This window comes from Somniosus microcephalus, chromosome 8, assembly GCF_052327205.1.
Source record: "Somniosus microcephalus isolate GS21.2 chromosome 8, FLI_Smic_1.0, whole genome shotgun sequence".
Classification (NCBI taxonomy): domain Eukaryota; kingdom Metazoa; phylum Chordata; class Chondrichthyes; order Squaliformes; family Somniosidae; genus Somniosus; species Somniosus microcephalus.
Window position 1 is genome coordinate 2,776,390 of NC_140994.1, and position 16,408 is coordinate 2,792,797.

The window sequence follows — 16,408 nt, forward strand, 5'->3', positions numbered from 1 at the left end:
GTCTCCCATCGGGCGAGTCTCCCCAGTCCCCGGGGCTCCCTGTCGGGTGAGTCTCCCATCGGGCGAGTCTCCCCAGTCCCCGGTGCTCCCTGTCGGGTGAGTCTCCCATCAGGCGAGTCTCCCATCAGGCGAGTCTCCCATCAGGCGAGTCTCCCCAGTCCCCGGGGCTCCCTGTCGGGTGAGTATCCCATCGGGCGAGTCTCCCCAGTCCCCGGGGCTCCCTGTCGGGTGAGTATCCCATCGGGCGAGTCTCCCCAGTCCCCAGGGATCCCTGTCGGGCGAGTCTCCCCAGTCCCCGAGGCTCCCTGTCGGGCGAGTCTCCCCAGTCCTCGGGGCTCCCTGTCGGGCGAGTCTCCCATCGGGCGAGTCTCCCCAGTCCCCGGGGCTCCCTGTCGGGTGAGTCTCCTGTCGGGCGAGTCTCCCCAGTCCCCGGGGCTCCCTGTCTGGTGAGTCTCCCCAGTCCCCGGGGCTCCCTGTCGGGTGAGTCTCCTGTCGGGCGAGTCTCCCCAGTCCCCGGGGCTCCCTGTCTGGTGAGTCTCCCCAGTCCCCGGGGCTCCCTGTCGGGCAAGTCTCCCCAGTCCCCGGGGCTCCCTGTCGGGCAAGTCTCCCCAGTCCCCGGGGCTCCCTGTCGGGTGAGTCTCCCATCGGGTGAGTCTCCCATCGGGCAAGTCTCCCCAGTCCCCGGGGCTCCCTGTCGGGTGAGTCTCCCCATCGGGCGAGTCTCCCCAGTCCCAGGGGCTCCCTGTCGAGCGAGTCTCCCCATCGGGCGAGTCTCCGCAGTCCCCGGGGCTCCCTGTCGGGCGAGTCTCCCCAGTCCCCGGGGCTTACTGTCTCTCTGTCGGGTGAGTCTCCCGTCGGGCGAGTCTCCCCAGTCCCCGGGGCTCCCTGTCGGGCGAGTCTCCCGTCGGGTGAGTCTCCCCAGTCCCCGGGGCTCCCTGTCGGGCGAGTCTCCCATCGGGCGAGTCTCCCCAGTCCCCGGGGCTCCCTGTCGGGCGAGGCTCCCCAGTCCCCGGGGCTTACTGTCTCTCTGTCAGGTGAGTCTCCCGTCGGGTGAGTCTCCTCAGTCCCCGGGGCTTACTGTCTCTCTGTCAGGCGAGTTTCCCCGGAAACAAGCCACACGTTACCATTTGTGCCTGTTTGGTAATCCTCAGTTTCAGGATGTCTCGGATCCTCTGGTGCAGGTCGTCCATTTGCATCAGCATCTTCTGGTACTCCCATTCCAGCTGAACAATTCCTTTCTTGAAATCCTTGCACTCCACCATACTGGCCACTTTCTTTTCTCCTAGTGACTGGACAGCAATCAATAAACAGCGATCAGACACTAATCCCAGCAACAATTTTCAGCCACATTACAACATACAAATGAGGAGACCACCTGGCACATCTCATTCCTCCCTCCCCCAGCACAGCCCACCTGCCTCAGAGTTTGCGCCCCCACTCCCCTACAGCCGATTCCTCTGTCTGACATCAGTCCTGACCCTGCCTTTTCCCAGTTTGTCCCTGGATCCCCTTCACCCACAGTCACAGTTTCATTTAAAGTAGTATTCAGAATTAATCTTTTCATTCAACAAGATCCCCTCTCATTGGCCTCCTTTCCAGGCTGAGGAATCCCAAGTTGTCCCTAACTCAGTCCCTTGGACACTGGGGATCAGCCCGATGACCCCTCTCTGCACTGCCTCCAGAGCTTGGATAGTTTGGTTTCATTTTCCAACATAAGCAGGAAATTTGGGGGTGAAATTTCTTTGGAGGGGGTGGTTAGCGAATCGACCGCCCTTTGAAATCAAGGGAAAAGATAATTGGGCGGGGTGTATAAGAACATAAGAAATAGGAGCAGGAGTAGGCCCTTCGGCCCCTCGAGCCTGCTCCGCCATTCAATGAGATCATGGCTGATCTTCTGCCTCAACTCCATTCACCGGCTCTATCGCCATATCCCTTGATGCCTTTACTAGTCAGAAATCTATCGATCTCTGTTTTGAATATACCCAATGACTGAGCCTCCACCACCCTCTGGGGTAGAGAATTCCAAAGATTCACCACCCTCTGTGTGAAGAAACTATACACAGTACTCCAGGTGTGGTCTCACCAAGGCCCTATATAATTGGAGTAAGACTTCTTTACTCCTGTACACACATCCTCTTGTAATGAAGGCCAGCATACCATTTGCCTTCCTAATGGCTTGCTGCACCTGCACATTCACTTTCAGTGACTCATGTACAAGGACACCCAGGTCCATTTGAGCATCTGCATTCCCCAATCTTTCACCATTTAGGAAATACTCTGCCTTTCTGTTTTTTCTATCAAAGTGGATAACTTCACATTTATCCACATTATATGTCATCTGCCATGTTCTCGCCCACTCACTGAGCCTGTCGAGATCCCCTTGAAGCCTCTTCACATCCTCTTCACAACTGATACTGTCATCTAGCTTTGTATCATCAGCAAATTTGGAAATGTTACATTTAGTCCCCTCATCCAAATCATTGATAATAGATTGTGAATAGCTTTGTTTTCTGTCTGTTAACCAATTCTCAATCCATGCTAGTATATTACCCCCAATTCCATGTGCCCTAATTTTGTTCACCAACCTCTTGTGTGGGACCTTATCGAAGGCCTTCTGAAAATCCAAATACACCACATCTACCGGTTCCCCTTTGTCTACTCCACTAGTTACATCCTCAAAGAACTCCAATAGGTTTGTTAAACAGGATTTCCCTTTCCTAAATCCATGCTGACTCTGCCCAATCTTACTATTAGTTTCTAAGTGCCCAGTTATTGCATCCTTTATAATAGATTCCAGAATTTTCCTAACTACTGATGTAAGGCTAACAGGTCTGTAGTTCCCTGTTTTCTCTCCCCCTCCTTTCTTAAATAGCGGGGTTACATTTGCTATCCTCCAATCTGCAGGAACTGTTCCAGAATCTATAGAATTTTGGAAGATGACAACCAATGCGTCCACTATCCCAATGGCCACCTCTTTCAAAACCCTAGGATGTAGGTCATCCGGTCCTTGGGATTTATCGACTTTTAGTCCCATTAATTTTGCTAGTACTGTTTTTTTTTATTAATAATTTCTTTAAGTTCCTCATTCTCGCCACACCCTTGGTTTTCTCGTATTTCTGGGAGGTTTTTTGTGTCTTCCTCCGTGAAGACAGACACAAAGGGCTGGATTTTCATTGAGTCGTCGGGCAGGAGGCGCGACTACAACTTTCGGGGTTGTAGTCCCGCCTCCATCGAGTTCTAGCCAACCCACACGATTTTGACTTGATTGACCTTGTTGAGCCCGCCCAGCAGGCTCAGCAGGCCAATTAAGGGCCACCCGGCAACAGGCGACGTCACAGGTTGATATTTCATCTGTCAAGACCTTTTGACAGATGAAATATCAGCGTTTCACAGCTGTTTAAAGCTGTCAAACACTGACAATCTGTATTCTAAGTTAATTCCTCTCAGGATGATTTAGAGATCTCCCTGGAACAGAAAGCTGAATGCTGCAATTTTTGGCAGCTTGCAGCCATTCTGCTTTCTGTGCCGGTGAGATGAGGGACTCCCGAGACCTGAAGGAAGGAAGGCTGTAAAGGTATGTAATACTTCTTTAAACACTTTACACACATCAAACACACTTACCTTTGCACTCATGCACCCATCACTCACCTGAACACCGGACATCTCGACCCCTCCAAGCCCTTCATCCCGACAGTCCACCTCCTCTAACTTGGCGTGGTTTGGAGCTGTCGGGAATCCCACACTTCAACATAAAAAATAGGGATTAGGCTAAAAACTGCCTGTTAACTACCTGTTAACAGGCAGTTAATTGGCACTAATCCCCTTCCCGCCTCGGGGAGGCGGGTCTCAGTGCGGGGCGGGTACCCGCCTCCTTTGAAACTGGCATGGAGGCGGGTTGGGGGTGGGATGGGTTCGTGCCCCCCGATTTCAGGATTTTAACCCCCCACACGCCTCCAATCCCGCCTCCACTGCCCAATGAAAATCCTGCCCAAAGTATTTATTTAATTTCTCAGCCATTTCCTCATTCCCCATTATAAATTCTCCCGTCTCTGACTGTAAAGGACCTACATTTACCTTCGCCAGTCTTTTCCTTTTCACATACCTATAGAAGCTTTTACAATCCGTTTTTATATTTTTCGCTAGTTTGTGCTCATATTCCATTTTCCCTTTCTTTATCAATTTCTTGGTCCCCCTTTGCTGATTTCTAAACAGATCCCAATCCTCAGGCTGACCGCTTTTTCTGGCAACTTTATAAGCTTCCTCCTTTGACTTAATACTAGCTTTCATTTCTTTTGTTAGCCATGGTTGGATCACTTTTCCTTTTGGGTTTTTATGCCCTAGAGGAATATATGTTTGTTGCAAATTATGCATTATTTCCTTGAATGTTAGCCATTGTATGTCCACCTTTATACCTTTTAGTGTAGTCTCCCAATCTACCATGGCCAACTTGTCCCTCATACCCTTGAAGTTTCCTCTGTTTAGATTGAAGACCTTAGTTTCAGATTGGACTACATCACTCTCAAACTTAATGTAAAGTTCAATCATATTATGGTCACTTTACCACAAGATTATTGATTAGCCCTTTCTCAGTACACAATACCAGTTCCAGAATAGCCTGTTCCCTGGTTGGTTCCTCCACATACTGATCCAGGAAACCATCTCGCATGCATTCCAAGAATTCGTCCTCCACTCCATCAGTGGTAATTTGATTTGCCCAGTCAATATGTAGATTAAAGTCCCCCATGATTACCGCATTTTTCTTGTTACATGCACTTCTAATTTCTTGATTGATACTGTGCCCTACTTTACCACTACTGTTTGGTGGCCTATACACAACTCCCACCAATGTTTTCCGCCCTTTGCTGTTTCTTAGCTCCACCCAAACTGATTCCAGTTCTACATCACGATCTGCCGAGCCAAGATCTTTTATCTCTACTGTACCGATCTCATCCCTTATTAACAGCGCTACGCCACCTCCTTTTCCTTTTTGTCTGTCCTTCCTAAATGTTGAGTAGCCTGGAACATTCAGTTCCCAGCTTTGGTTACCCTGCAACCATGTCTCTGTAATGGCAATTACATCATACCCATTTACTTCTATTAGTGCCATTAATTCATCCACCTTGTTGCGAATTCTACGTGCACTTAGATAAAGTGCCTTCAACTTTGCCTGTTTAATATGTAAAAGGGCTGTAGATTGGCTATCGGCCTAGTGCCAGATTTCATCCCTGTTGTCTTGATTCTAGTTGGTGAGGGGCAGGTTTTGATCTCTGTACAGTGAAACCCGGCATCGGATCTTCAGCTGGCAGCCTTGCAAACAAGGGAATCTGTAAAACAGTCAGCCCCTGCTTCGCTGAGTTACCCATCCAGTCCACACCAAGCATCTCTCCGCAGGGGGAGGGCGAGTCACAGCTGGAAGCCGAGGAGTACACCTGAGGTGTGAAGGCCAGGGGACTCAGACAGGACACCAGACAAGAAAAAATATATACTTAGAAAATCAAAAAAACACGGAGATGGATAAATGGCAACTACCCCAGGAAGATACTGCTGGATCGTTGGGCTAACTTGATGTCACCTTTGGGCTCCAGAAATGAGAATCATAGAAACCTACAGCACAGAAGGAGGCCATTCGGCCCATCATGCCTGTGCTGGCTCTTTGAAAGAGCCGTCGTGCTCAGTCCCACACCCCCCTCGCTCTTTGTCTGATACCCTGCAAGTTCTTCATCCTCAAGGACCTGCCCAACTCCCTTTTAAAATTATTGATGGGATCAGCTTCCACCACCTTAGCCGGTCGAGCGTTCCAGATCCCAACAACACTCCGAGTGAAAACATTTCTCCTCATCTCCCCTCTGGATTTTTTGCCAATGATTTTAAATCTACGGCCTCTGGTTATTGACCCACACACCAAGGGTTCAATAAGTCACTCTGTCAAAACCTCTCATCATCTTGAAAACCTCCATTAGGTCACCTCTTAACCTTCTCTGTTCCAAGGAGAACATTCCTAACTTTTCCAACCTCTCCTCGTAACTGAGGTCCCTCATCCTTGGTAACATCCTGGTAAACCTCCTCTGCACCCTTTCTAAGGCCTTTACATCTTTCCTGAAGTGTGGGGCCCAGAATTGTCCACAATACTCTAGCTGAGGCCAAACCAGAGATTTATAAAGTTTGAGAATTTTCTTTCCTCTGAACTCTGGACAGGATTCTGAGCAATGGTTGGAAGCTTTACAATCTTTCTGGAGGATGCTAAAGATACTTTGATCAATAATAAGATTTGATCATATTTTTGGATATGTTTAATCTTTATTTTGTAGGATTTGATCCAAGATGGCTCCTGGGCTGGCAGCTCCTCACTGAGCTGCTCGTCTCTTCAACTGTATCCGTGGTCATCCATTGCCATCCTTTGCCGTTCTTCCCCCAATCTCCTCTCTTCCAGTGCTTAAGATACCCTGCCTCTGATAGTGAAGGCATTTCAGCCCAAACTACAAGTTTAACTCTCCCCCTGCAGAGTCCACTGCCCGTCCCCCGGCCCGGCGTGTCTTTGTTCTCACTGAGTTCCTTCAACTGCTGGAACTCTGCTGAACCTTGACCTCCATCACTGGATTCCTCGCGGACAGGACCTCGCTGACTACACGGTTTGACTCAGCGGCTTGGACTCTGCTCTGCTTTTCAGTCGCTTCAAGTCTTATGCTGCGGAATTCTTCTGTCAAATTGGTTTCCGATCTCCTGGACATCTCTGGACATCTAGACTACGTTTCTGCTTTGAACTACGCTGGATTACACCATTACATTTCCACACTGGACTACACTGTAAGACTTACCTGCTGTGTCTCTATCTCTGCTGCTAAAAGATTTTTAACTTTTAAACTGCAGCTGTGTCTCTGCTGAACTGGTTCTACTGGTTTTTGAAATAACAGAAAATGCTGGAAAAACTCAGCAGGCCAGGCAACATCCGTGAAGAGAAAATAGAGTCAACGTTTCGGGTCAAACCCTTTGTCAAGGCTGAAAAAGCACAGGAAATGAAACAGATTAAAAGGCCAGGCTGGGAGAGAACAAAAGAGAAGAGACATTAAGAGGTATTCAAAATGAGACGAGATGGTGATGGGACTAGTGGAGACAAAAGACGGCTCTAGATTAGGTGTGAAATGTGCTGGGAGAATGGGAGACAGCTGCCATGTGGGAGAGAAAAAAAAGGGGGGGGGGAAGGGCCAAAACAAAGGTGTGGATAAAAAATAAGTAAAAATGTAATGGGGCCGAGGTTATGATCTGAAATTGTTGAACTCGATATTGAGTCCGGAAGGCTGTAAAGTGCCTAATCGGAAGATGAGGTGCTGTTCCTCGAACTTACGCTGAGCTTCCGTGGAACAATGCAAGAGCCCGAGTACAGTGAGGTCTGAGTGGGAATGGGGCGGTGAGTTAAAATGACAGGCGACCGGAAGCTCGGGGTCATCCTTACGGACTGAACGGAGGTGTTCCGCAAAGCGGTCACCCAATCTGCGTTTGGTCTCCCCAATGTAGAGGAGACCACATCGTGAGCAGCGAATACAGTATACTAGATTGCAAGAAGTACAAGTAAATCGCTGTTTCACCTGGAAGGGGTGTTTGGGGCACTGGACAGTGGGAAGGGGGGAGGTATAAGGGCAGGTGTTGCATCTCCTGCGCTTGCATGGGAAGGTGCCAGGCGAAGGGGACGGGGTGCTGGGGGTGATAGAGGAGTGGACTAGGGTGTCTCGGAGGGAGCGGTCCCTACGGAATGCTGAAAGGGGAGGGGAGGGGAAGATGCGTTTGGTGGTGGGATCACTTTGGAGATGGCGGAAATGGTGGAGGATGATCCGTTGAATGTGGAGGCTGGTGGGGTGAAAGGTGAGGACAAGGGGAACCCTATCGTGGTTCCAGGAGGGAGGGGCAGGGGTGAGGGCGGAAGTGCGGGAGATAGAACAGACACGGTCGAGGGCCATGTCAACCACGGTAGAGGGGAATCCTCGGTTGAGGAAAAAGGAAGACATGTCGGAAGCACTGGTGTGGAAGGTGGCATCGTCGGAGTAGATGCGGCGGAGACAGAGAAACTGGGAGAATGGAATAGAGTCCTTACAGGAGGCGGGGTGGGAGGAAGTGTAGTCCAGGTAGCTGTGGGAGTCAGTGGGCTTGTAGTGAATACGATAGCAAAATACTGCAGATGCTGGAAATCCGAAATAACAACAGAAAATGCTGGAAAAACTCAGCAGGCCAGGCAACATCCGTGGAGAGAAATTAGAGTTGACGTTTCGGGTCGAAACCCTTTTTCAAAACTGAAAAGGAAATAAAATAGATCGAAGTCAGGGCTGCGATTGACCAACATCTTTTGTTCTATAACCTATCCCCAGAGATGGAGACGGAGAAGTCGAGGAAGGGAAGGGAAGAGTCGGAGATGGACCATGTGAAGGTGAGGAAAAGGTGGAAATTGGAGGCAAAGTGAATGAAATTGTCTCGTTCAGGGTGAGAGCAGGAAATGGCACCGATACAGTCATCAATGTACTGGAAAAAGAGGTGAGGGAGGGGACCCAAGTAGGACTGGAACAAAGAGTGTTCCACATATCCCACGAAAAGGCAGGCATAGCTAGGACCCATGCGGGTACCCATAGCAACACCTTTAATTTGGAGGAAGTGAGTGGAGTCAAAGGAGAAGTTGTTCAATGTGAGAACAAGTTCAGCCAGGCGGAGGAGGGTGGTGGTGGATGGGGACTGGTCGGGCCTCTGTTCAAGGAAGAAGCGGAGCGCCCTCATGCTGTCCTGGTGGGGGATGGAGGTGTAGAGGGATTGTACGTCCATGGTGAAAAGAAGGCGGTTGGGGCCAGGAAACTGTTAACGTGGCGGAGGGCGTCTGAAGAGTCGCGGATGTAGGTGGGAAGAGACTGGACAAGGGGAGAAAAGATAGAGTCGAGATAGGAAGAGATAAGTTCAGCGGGGCAAGAACAGGCTGAAACGATGGGTCTACCAGGGCAGTCCTGTGTGTGGATCTTGGGAAGGAGGTAGAAGCGGGCTGTGCGGGGTTGGGGGACTATGAGGTTGGTGGCAGCGGGGGGAAGATCTCCAGAGGAGATGAGGTCAGTGAGTGTCTTGGAAACGGTGGTTTGATGTTCGGTAGTGGGGTCATGTTCAGGCGGAGGTAGGAGGAGGTGTCGGAGAGTTTTTGAGCTCTGGTTTTTGAGCTCTGCTGTTTCACTTGCTGTCCGGTGACTCGTTTTACCAGTTTTCAGCTTTGCTGGTCACTGGTTTATGGTTTTACTTTTTCTCCGCCGCTTTGATCTACGGTGACCTCCAACTTGCGTCACTTTGACCATCATCTTTCTGCACCGCTACCGACTCTCATTCCTACAGCAACAACCTCCATCCTCGAACTCTCGACCCTTCAGATAACTTCTGGACTTCACTCGCCTGCTTTGGACAGCGGTTCATCGATGCTCCGTGCCAGCTCCATCCTGCTCACGTCGGCTTGTCCTTCCATGGGACCTCCGACTTTGACCCTGGTCTCCCTACTATTGTCCCCAACCTATTCCTGCTACCAGGAAATACGTATCCCATTAATTATCACATTTAAACAGGCCTATGTAACCTGAGCTTTTCCCGTGTCCATTCGTGTGCGCACTTTGGCTGCCGCTCCGGATCCGAGCCATTCAATACTTTTCCGCTCTTTCCCCCTTTTCCTTTTCTCTCTATCCCTCCCTGACCGCTCTCTCCTGTCATCATGCCTCCTTTCCTCTCTCCTCTCTTGGATATACTGCCCTCCCAAATCCCTACCCAAATCCTTCATTACTCTTCGACCTGCCTCCTCTCCTGCCGCTGTCCCAGGTTTGACTCCCTCTGAGATAAGCCCACAGCTTCCCTCTGTGCCTCTCTTGGCATCCTACGAAGGGCCCATTAAGGCACTCGTCACTGCCTCCTTACGAACAGCCCCAACTGTCCCATCCTACTCTCTCGCCGACCTTCCCGCCCAGCGCGCCCACTGGGGGCAAATCTTGCCAATCTCCTCCCCATCAGCCCCCCCAGCGCTGACTCTGTGGACTCTGGCAGTGGGTCAGCCATCACCGACTCTCTCCGCGTCTCCCTCCACAATGTCTGTTCACTTGCGAACAAGGCCTTTGCCATCCATGTGCTTATTGTGGATAATTGCATCGATATCATGGCCCTGACGGAAACTTGGCTGAGGGGTGATGACACCTTACCCTTAAATGAAGCCTCCCCACCTGGCTATACCTTCCACCACTTGCCCCGCTCAGACCGCCGTGGTGGCGGTGTGGCTCTCATCACCAAATCACACCTTGGTCTGTCCCCCTACTCCTCCGGCACTTTCTCCTCCATTGAGCATCTCACCTTATTCCACCCCTCTCACCTCTCATTTAAAATTATCGTTCTCTACCGCCCACCCAAGTACCATAAACATTTTATTACTGAGATATCTTCACTGCTCTCCTCCCTCAGCCTCTGCACCGAACGACTTCTCATCCTTGGTGATTTCAACCTCCATCTCAATTCATCATGCTCTCTCTCTCCTCTGAGTTCACTAGCCTCCTATCCTCTCTTAATCTCTCCCTCCATGTAAACTCCCCAACCCATATTCATGGCCACTCCCTTGACCTTGCCCTCTCTCGTGGCCTCGCTACTCCCACCGTGTCAATCACAGATAAGGCCATCTCTGACCACTTCCTCGTATCGCTCTCCACCCACATCCCCCTTCCACCCCCACAATCCTACTTCCTTCTGTGTCCGCCCCTGGAAAAAACTCTCTCCCAACTCTCTTACAACGGCACTTATGAAATCCCAACTGTCCAGTCTTTGGCCCTCCATTCACCACGACATTTCTGCAGCTACCGATCTGCTCAACCACACCCTCACCACCACCTTTGAACAGGTTCAAGGGGCTGAATGGCCTCCTCCTGTTCCTATGGTTGTCTCTTCTGTAATGTGGCTGTGACTAATTGGTTAGGTACATGGACTGTACCCACAGCTCTGCCAATAGCCACAGGGAGCAGCTTTTCGTTCCCTACCCCTCTCCCCAACTGGGAGACGTTGCAGGTTTCTCTCAGACTGTAAGGCGGGTGCGGCACAGATCGCAGGAAGAGTACATTGGGACTCAATCCTGCACCGAACCTCCTAGTGTTACCGCATCTTAAGGTTCCTGTAAATCACAGCAAGATGGCTATTTTGGAGAGTGAATCTAGGCTCTGATTCACTGAGGCCATGTGTTTGGTGGAATGTGGGGTACGGTCTGCCAGCTCTATTTAAACTCGCGCTCAATAGCAGAGCAAAACACACTGAAATGGGTCTGTTGGTTGCTGGTCCCTTACCTGAATGGTGCTGTTCAGATCCTCCACGACCCCCTTGTGCAGGAGGATGGAGTTAGAATAGTCTGGGATGAAGTCGCTGCTCACCACCTCCACCTGGCCTTGTTTCAATACCAGTTGGACCATCAGATTCAGCTGGAACTGTGACTTGATCTCACGCAGACTGCTCACGGGGCGAGAGGTAGAGATAGCACAAGATTGGCATCATCAACAAAGATTTTATCAGAAAGAAAGGTTACCGACTTCGAAGGTCTCGATTCTGCCAAGGAACTTCCCCCACAATAAAAAAAAAAGGACTTGCATTTTTATAGTGCCTTTCACCACCTCAAAACACTTCACAGCCAATGAAGTACTTTTTGAAGTGTAGTCACTGGTGTAATGTAGGAAATGCGGCAGCTAATTTGTACACAGCAAGCTCCCACAAACAGCAATGTGATAATGACCAGATCATCTGTTTTACTGATGTTGGTTCAGGGATAAATATTAGCCCCAGGACACCGGGGAGAACTCCCCTGCACTTTTTTGAAATAATATCGTGGGATCTTTTACGTCCACCTGAGGGGGCAGACTCGGCCTTGGATTAGCATCTCATCCTAAAGACGGCACCTCCGACAGTGCAGCACTCCCTCACTACTGCACTGGAGTGTCAGCCTGGATTATGGGTTTTAGTCTCTGGAGTGGGGCTCGAACCCACAACCTCTGGACTCAGAGGCAAGAGTGCCAGTCCAAAGTTACAGCGGACGATCGGGAGAACTTTCGTGGAAATTCTCACCGCCCCCCCCGCCACCCCCGCGTGTGTTTACATTAAAGCAGGACTGACTTGCTGAGGTCTTGGGTGAAGTTGTTGGTGAGTTGCGTGCTATTGTCTTCCTCTTCGATCCTCTTTTGAAGGAAAGTCTGCATCTCTGCCAGGGTCACGGCCTTCAGCTTGACCTGAGAAAGGAGCAGAGAGAGCAAGTGTCGACATGGCAACAAGGTTACCCAGTTACAGAGTCTGCACGGAACAACGGGGAGCCTGAGGGGCACTACACACGGCCATGGAAAGGTGTAAAACCAGGAATCTACGCTGCTCCCAAGAGCAGCTGCCTGTACTGGGCCTTCGATCCACTGGTCCTGTACTGGGCCTTCGATCCACTGGTCCTGTGCTGGGCCTTTGATCCACTGGTCCTGTACTGGGCCTTCGATCCACTGGTCCTGTACTGGGCGATCCACTGGTCCTGTACTGGGCCTTCGATCCACTGGTCCTGTGCTGGGCCTTCGATCCACTGGTCCTGTACTGGGCCTTCGATCCACTGGTCCTGTGCTGGGCCTTCGATCCACTGGTCCTGTACTGGGCCTTCGATCCACTGGTCCTGTACTGGGCCTTCGATCCACTGGTCCTGTACTGGGCCTTCGATCCACTGGTCCTGTGCTGGGCCTTCGATCCATTGGTCCTGCACTGGGCCTTCGATCCACTGGTCCTGCGCTGGGCCTTCGATCCACTGGTCCTGTGCTGGGCCTTCGATCCACTGGTCCTGCGCTGGGCCTTCGATCCACTGGTCCTGTGCTGGGCCTTCGATCCACTGGTCCTGCGCTGGGCCTTCGATCCACTGGTCCTGTGCTGGGCCTTCGATCCACTGGTCCTGCGCTAGGCCTTCGATCCACTGGTCCTGCGCTGGGCCTTCGATCCACTGGTCCTGTGCTGGGCCTTCGATCCACTGGTCCTGTGCTGGGCCTTCGATCCACTGGTCCTGTACTGGGCCCAGTGGGGGTGGGTAGGGCACAGACAGTAGCACTCGTCAGTCAGGGGGCTCTCTGAGTCACAGCAACAATATACAGCCTCCAGTGTGTGACCGAGTGGGTCCTGAACAGATGACGGTGCAGGCTGGCAAAGTGAGTCTCATTTACTACAATCAGTGGAGCTGATCTCTCCTATGCTTATCTTCAGTTCCTGAATCCAGCCTCCAACATCTGTGGATCAGCCGGAGTGATGGATGGGGCGGGTATTCCATTTGGAACAGCTGGGAAATGTGGGCCGTCTGCAAGCACACCAATGAAACAGCAGGAGGCGCTGCAAGGCAGGAACATAGGAACAGGAGGCGGCCATTCAGCCCCTCGAGTCTGTTGCACCATTCAGTGAGATCCTGGCTGATCTGTATCTGAACTCCATTTACCTGCCTTGGTTCCATGACCCTTAATACCCTGACCCAACAACAATCTATAGTTCTCAGTTTTTAAATTTTCAATTGACCCCCAGCCTCAACAGCTTTTTGGGAGAGAGTTCCAGATTTCCACCACTCTTTGTGTGAAGAAGTGCTTCCTGACATCACCCCTGAACCGCCTGGCTCTAATTTTAAAGTTATGTCCCTTGTTCTGGACTCCCTCCACCAGAGGAAATAGTCTCGCTCTATCTACCCGATCAACTCCTTTAATTATCCTAAACACCTCAATTAGATCACCCCTAAATCTTCTGTATTCAAGGGAATACAAGCCCAGTCTATGCAACCTGTTCTCATAATTCAACCCTTTTAGCCCCGGAATCCGCGCTGCACCTCAAATGACATTTTATCGGGTTTGAACACACCCATGGGATTGCCGGTTTTATCTACTCTCCTGAATGGTACTGGGGCCGATATCCTGTTTCCGTGGGGACAGCGTGCCACCGACACTCTGAGTTATATGCCGGGTGAGCTACCAGGCTGGATTGGGGCTGTCACTGGGAGCTCAGTGAACCAAGGTGGAATATCTGGCACCGCTGAAGCTCTCGAACTGGATAAACCATCAGTAGCTGAACCACACGGCGCCGTCTCTCCCTCACCTGATGTTCACTCTCTATTTTCATCCGTCTACTGTGAATGAACCGATTCCACACGGCCGGGTCCAAGGTCTCAGGCGCGCTATGCGGTGAATCCAGGTCCTCCATGGCAGCCAGCAGTTGGGTGTGGCCTTCACTGGCCGACTGCAATCGGTCACCAAAGGGGTTGGCTGTTGCCACTTGGATCCTTTTCATCTGTACCCTAAACAGCGAGAAAACGTACTTTAGGTCCTGGACTAACAGCGAGACCCCCGACACGGAGCCCGGACCCCCACACACAGAGTCACACCCCACAGAGTGCCGGACCCCCACACACAGAGCTCGGACCCCCACACACAGAGCCCGGACCCCCACAGAGTGCCGGACCCGACAGAACATATTTCTTAAGGCTAAAGGGATCAAGGGATATGGGGAGAAAGCAGGGACAGGGTACTGAATTTGGATGATCAGCCATGATCTCATTGAATGGCGGAGCAGGCTCGAGGGGCCGAATGGCCTACTCCTGCTCCTATCTTCTATGTTTCTATGTGTGCAGCGTGTGTTCGGAGAGGGTGCTGACTCCTGGGTAGCGGAGTGAGCTGCCTGGTCTGCAGGCAGTGAGGGCGGTGTTGTGCTGAGGGCGGTGTGGCGCTGAGGGCGGTCTGGGGAACTCACTTGGGTCTGCGCTTGTACAATTTGTAGAGTTGGTCGACCACTGCAGCATGGACATCAAAAAACTCCTTCCTGAATCCACGGTCCAGGAGCTGATGAGAAACACAAATCACAGCTTGTGTTAGAGAATAATGGGAAAGCGCAGAACAGGGCAGGGGAGGGGAGGGGGCTTCCTGACCCCACAGGCAGAATCCCACTGCTCACAGGGCAAATTATCCTATTCATGCCACAGTTAATGTGAAATAAAACAGAGTTTGTGCAGGGTAGGAGGCTCTGTAATTGGCCTCAGGACCCTGGGGTCCACGCTCCTCATCGCTGTCCAGTCACTCCTGCTGCACACTGGGTTTGTGGACAGCAAGCGAGGGTGGGATTGGGCACAGCCCCGCCCACTCCCAACACATAGCCCCGCCCACACCCGGCACCTAGCCCCGCCCACTCCCAACACATAGCCCCGCCCACACCCGGCACATAGCCCCGCCCACACCCGGCACAGCCCCGCCCACTCCCAACACATAGCCCCGCCCACACCCGGCACATAGCCCCGCCCACACCCGGCACATAGCCCCGCCCACACCCGGCACAGCGCCCCGCCCACTCCCGGCACAGCACCCCGCCCACACCCGGCACAGCCCCGCCCACACCCGGCACATAGCCCCGCCCACACCCGGCACATAGCCCCGCCCACACCCGGCACAGTGCCCCGCCCACACCCGGCACATAGCCCCGCCCACACCCGGCACAGCGCCCCGCCCACACCCGGCACAGCCCCGCCCACACCCGGCACATAGCCCCGCCCACACCCGGCACATAGCCCCGCCCACTCCCGGCACAGTGCCCCGCCCACACCCGGCACCCTAACCCTAATGTGTTTCCCCCAATCCTGGTGAGACAAGAAATGCTAAATGTTTTACTCTGTCTTCAGCCACTAGATCATCGTAGGTCTCTCGGAATCGATCCACCATCGCTTTGCTCTCCTGCACTATCTGATCCCTCTGAACCTGTCAGGGAAAAGGAACAGGGTCATGGCTAAGAAAGATCGCTCAAGCACTTGGAATAGTTCACATCAGTAACTTGTCCTCTCAGAGACCTATGCTTCTTATAGTTAGTTATCCATCTTGTGATGCGATAAACCTGCTAGCTCAGTGATATCGTGATGGGCCCATCGGCCCAATGCCACAGGGCATCAGGGGAAGGGCCCAGTCCCACAGGGCACCGGGGGGGAAGGGCCCAGTCCCACGGGGCACCGGGGGAAGGGCCCAGTCCCACGGGGCACCGGGGGAAGGGCCCAGTCCCACGGGGCACCGGGGGAAGTGCCCAGTCCCACAGGGCAGGGCACCGGGGGGAAGGGCCCAGTCCCACGGGGCACCGGGGGGGAAGGGCCCAGTCCCACGGGGCACCGGGGGAAGTGCCCAGTCCCACAGGGCAGGGCACCGGGGGGAAGGGCCCAGTCCCACGGGGCACCGGGGGAAGTGCCCAGTCCCACAGGGCACCGGGGGGGAAGGGCCCAGTCCCACGGGGCACCGGGGGAAGGGCCCAGTCCCACGGGGCACCGGGGGAAGGGCCCAGTCCCACGGGGCACCGGGGGAAGTGCCCAGTCCCACAGGGCAGGGCACCGGGGGGAAGGGCCCAGTCCCACGGGGCACCGGGG

The 16,408-nt window shown here is 52.6% G+C and overlaps 1 protein-coding gene across 1 annotated transcript in view; it reads right to left on the minus strand.

The window, feature by feature from the left end:
- Positions 1-16,408, minus strand: part of cfap43 (cilia and flagella associated protein 43) — a 261,004-nt gene that overhangs the window by 25,940 nt on the left and 218,656 nt on the right. The window contains exons 30-35 of the mRNA XM_085996108.1: positions 15,672-15,758; positions 14,764-14,852; positions 14,113-14,311; positions 12,136-12,248; positions 11,319-11,478; positions 1,125-1,289 (exon numbers count right to left, since the gene is read on the minus strand). Coding sequence (XP_085852234.1) covers positions 1,125-1,289; positions 11,319-11,478; positions 12,136-12,248; positions 14,113-14,311; positions 14,764-14,852; positions 15,672-15,758 — 813 coding nt within the window. The remainder of the gene's footprint in view (positions 1-1,124; positions 1,290-11,318; positions 11,479-12,135; positions 12,249-14,112; positions 14,312-14,763; positions 14,853-15,671; positions 15,759-16,408) is intronic.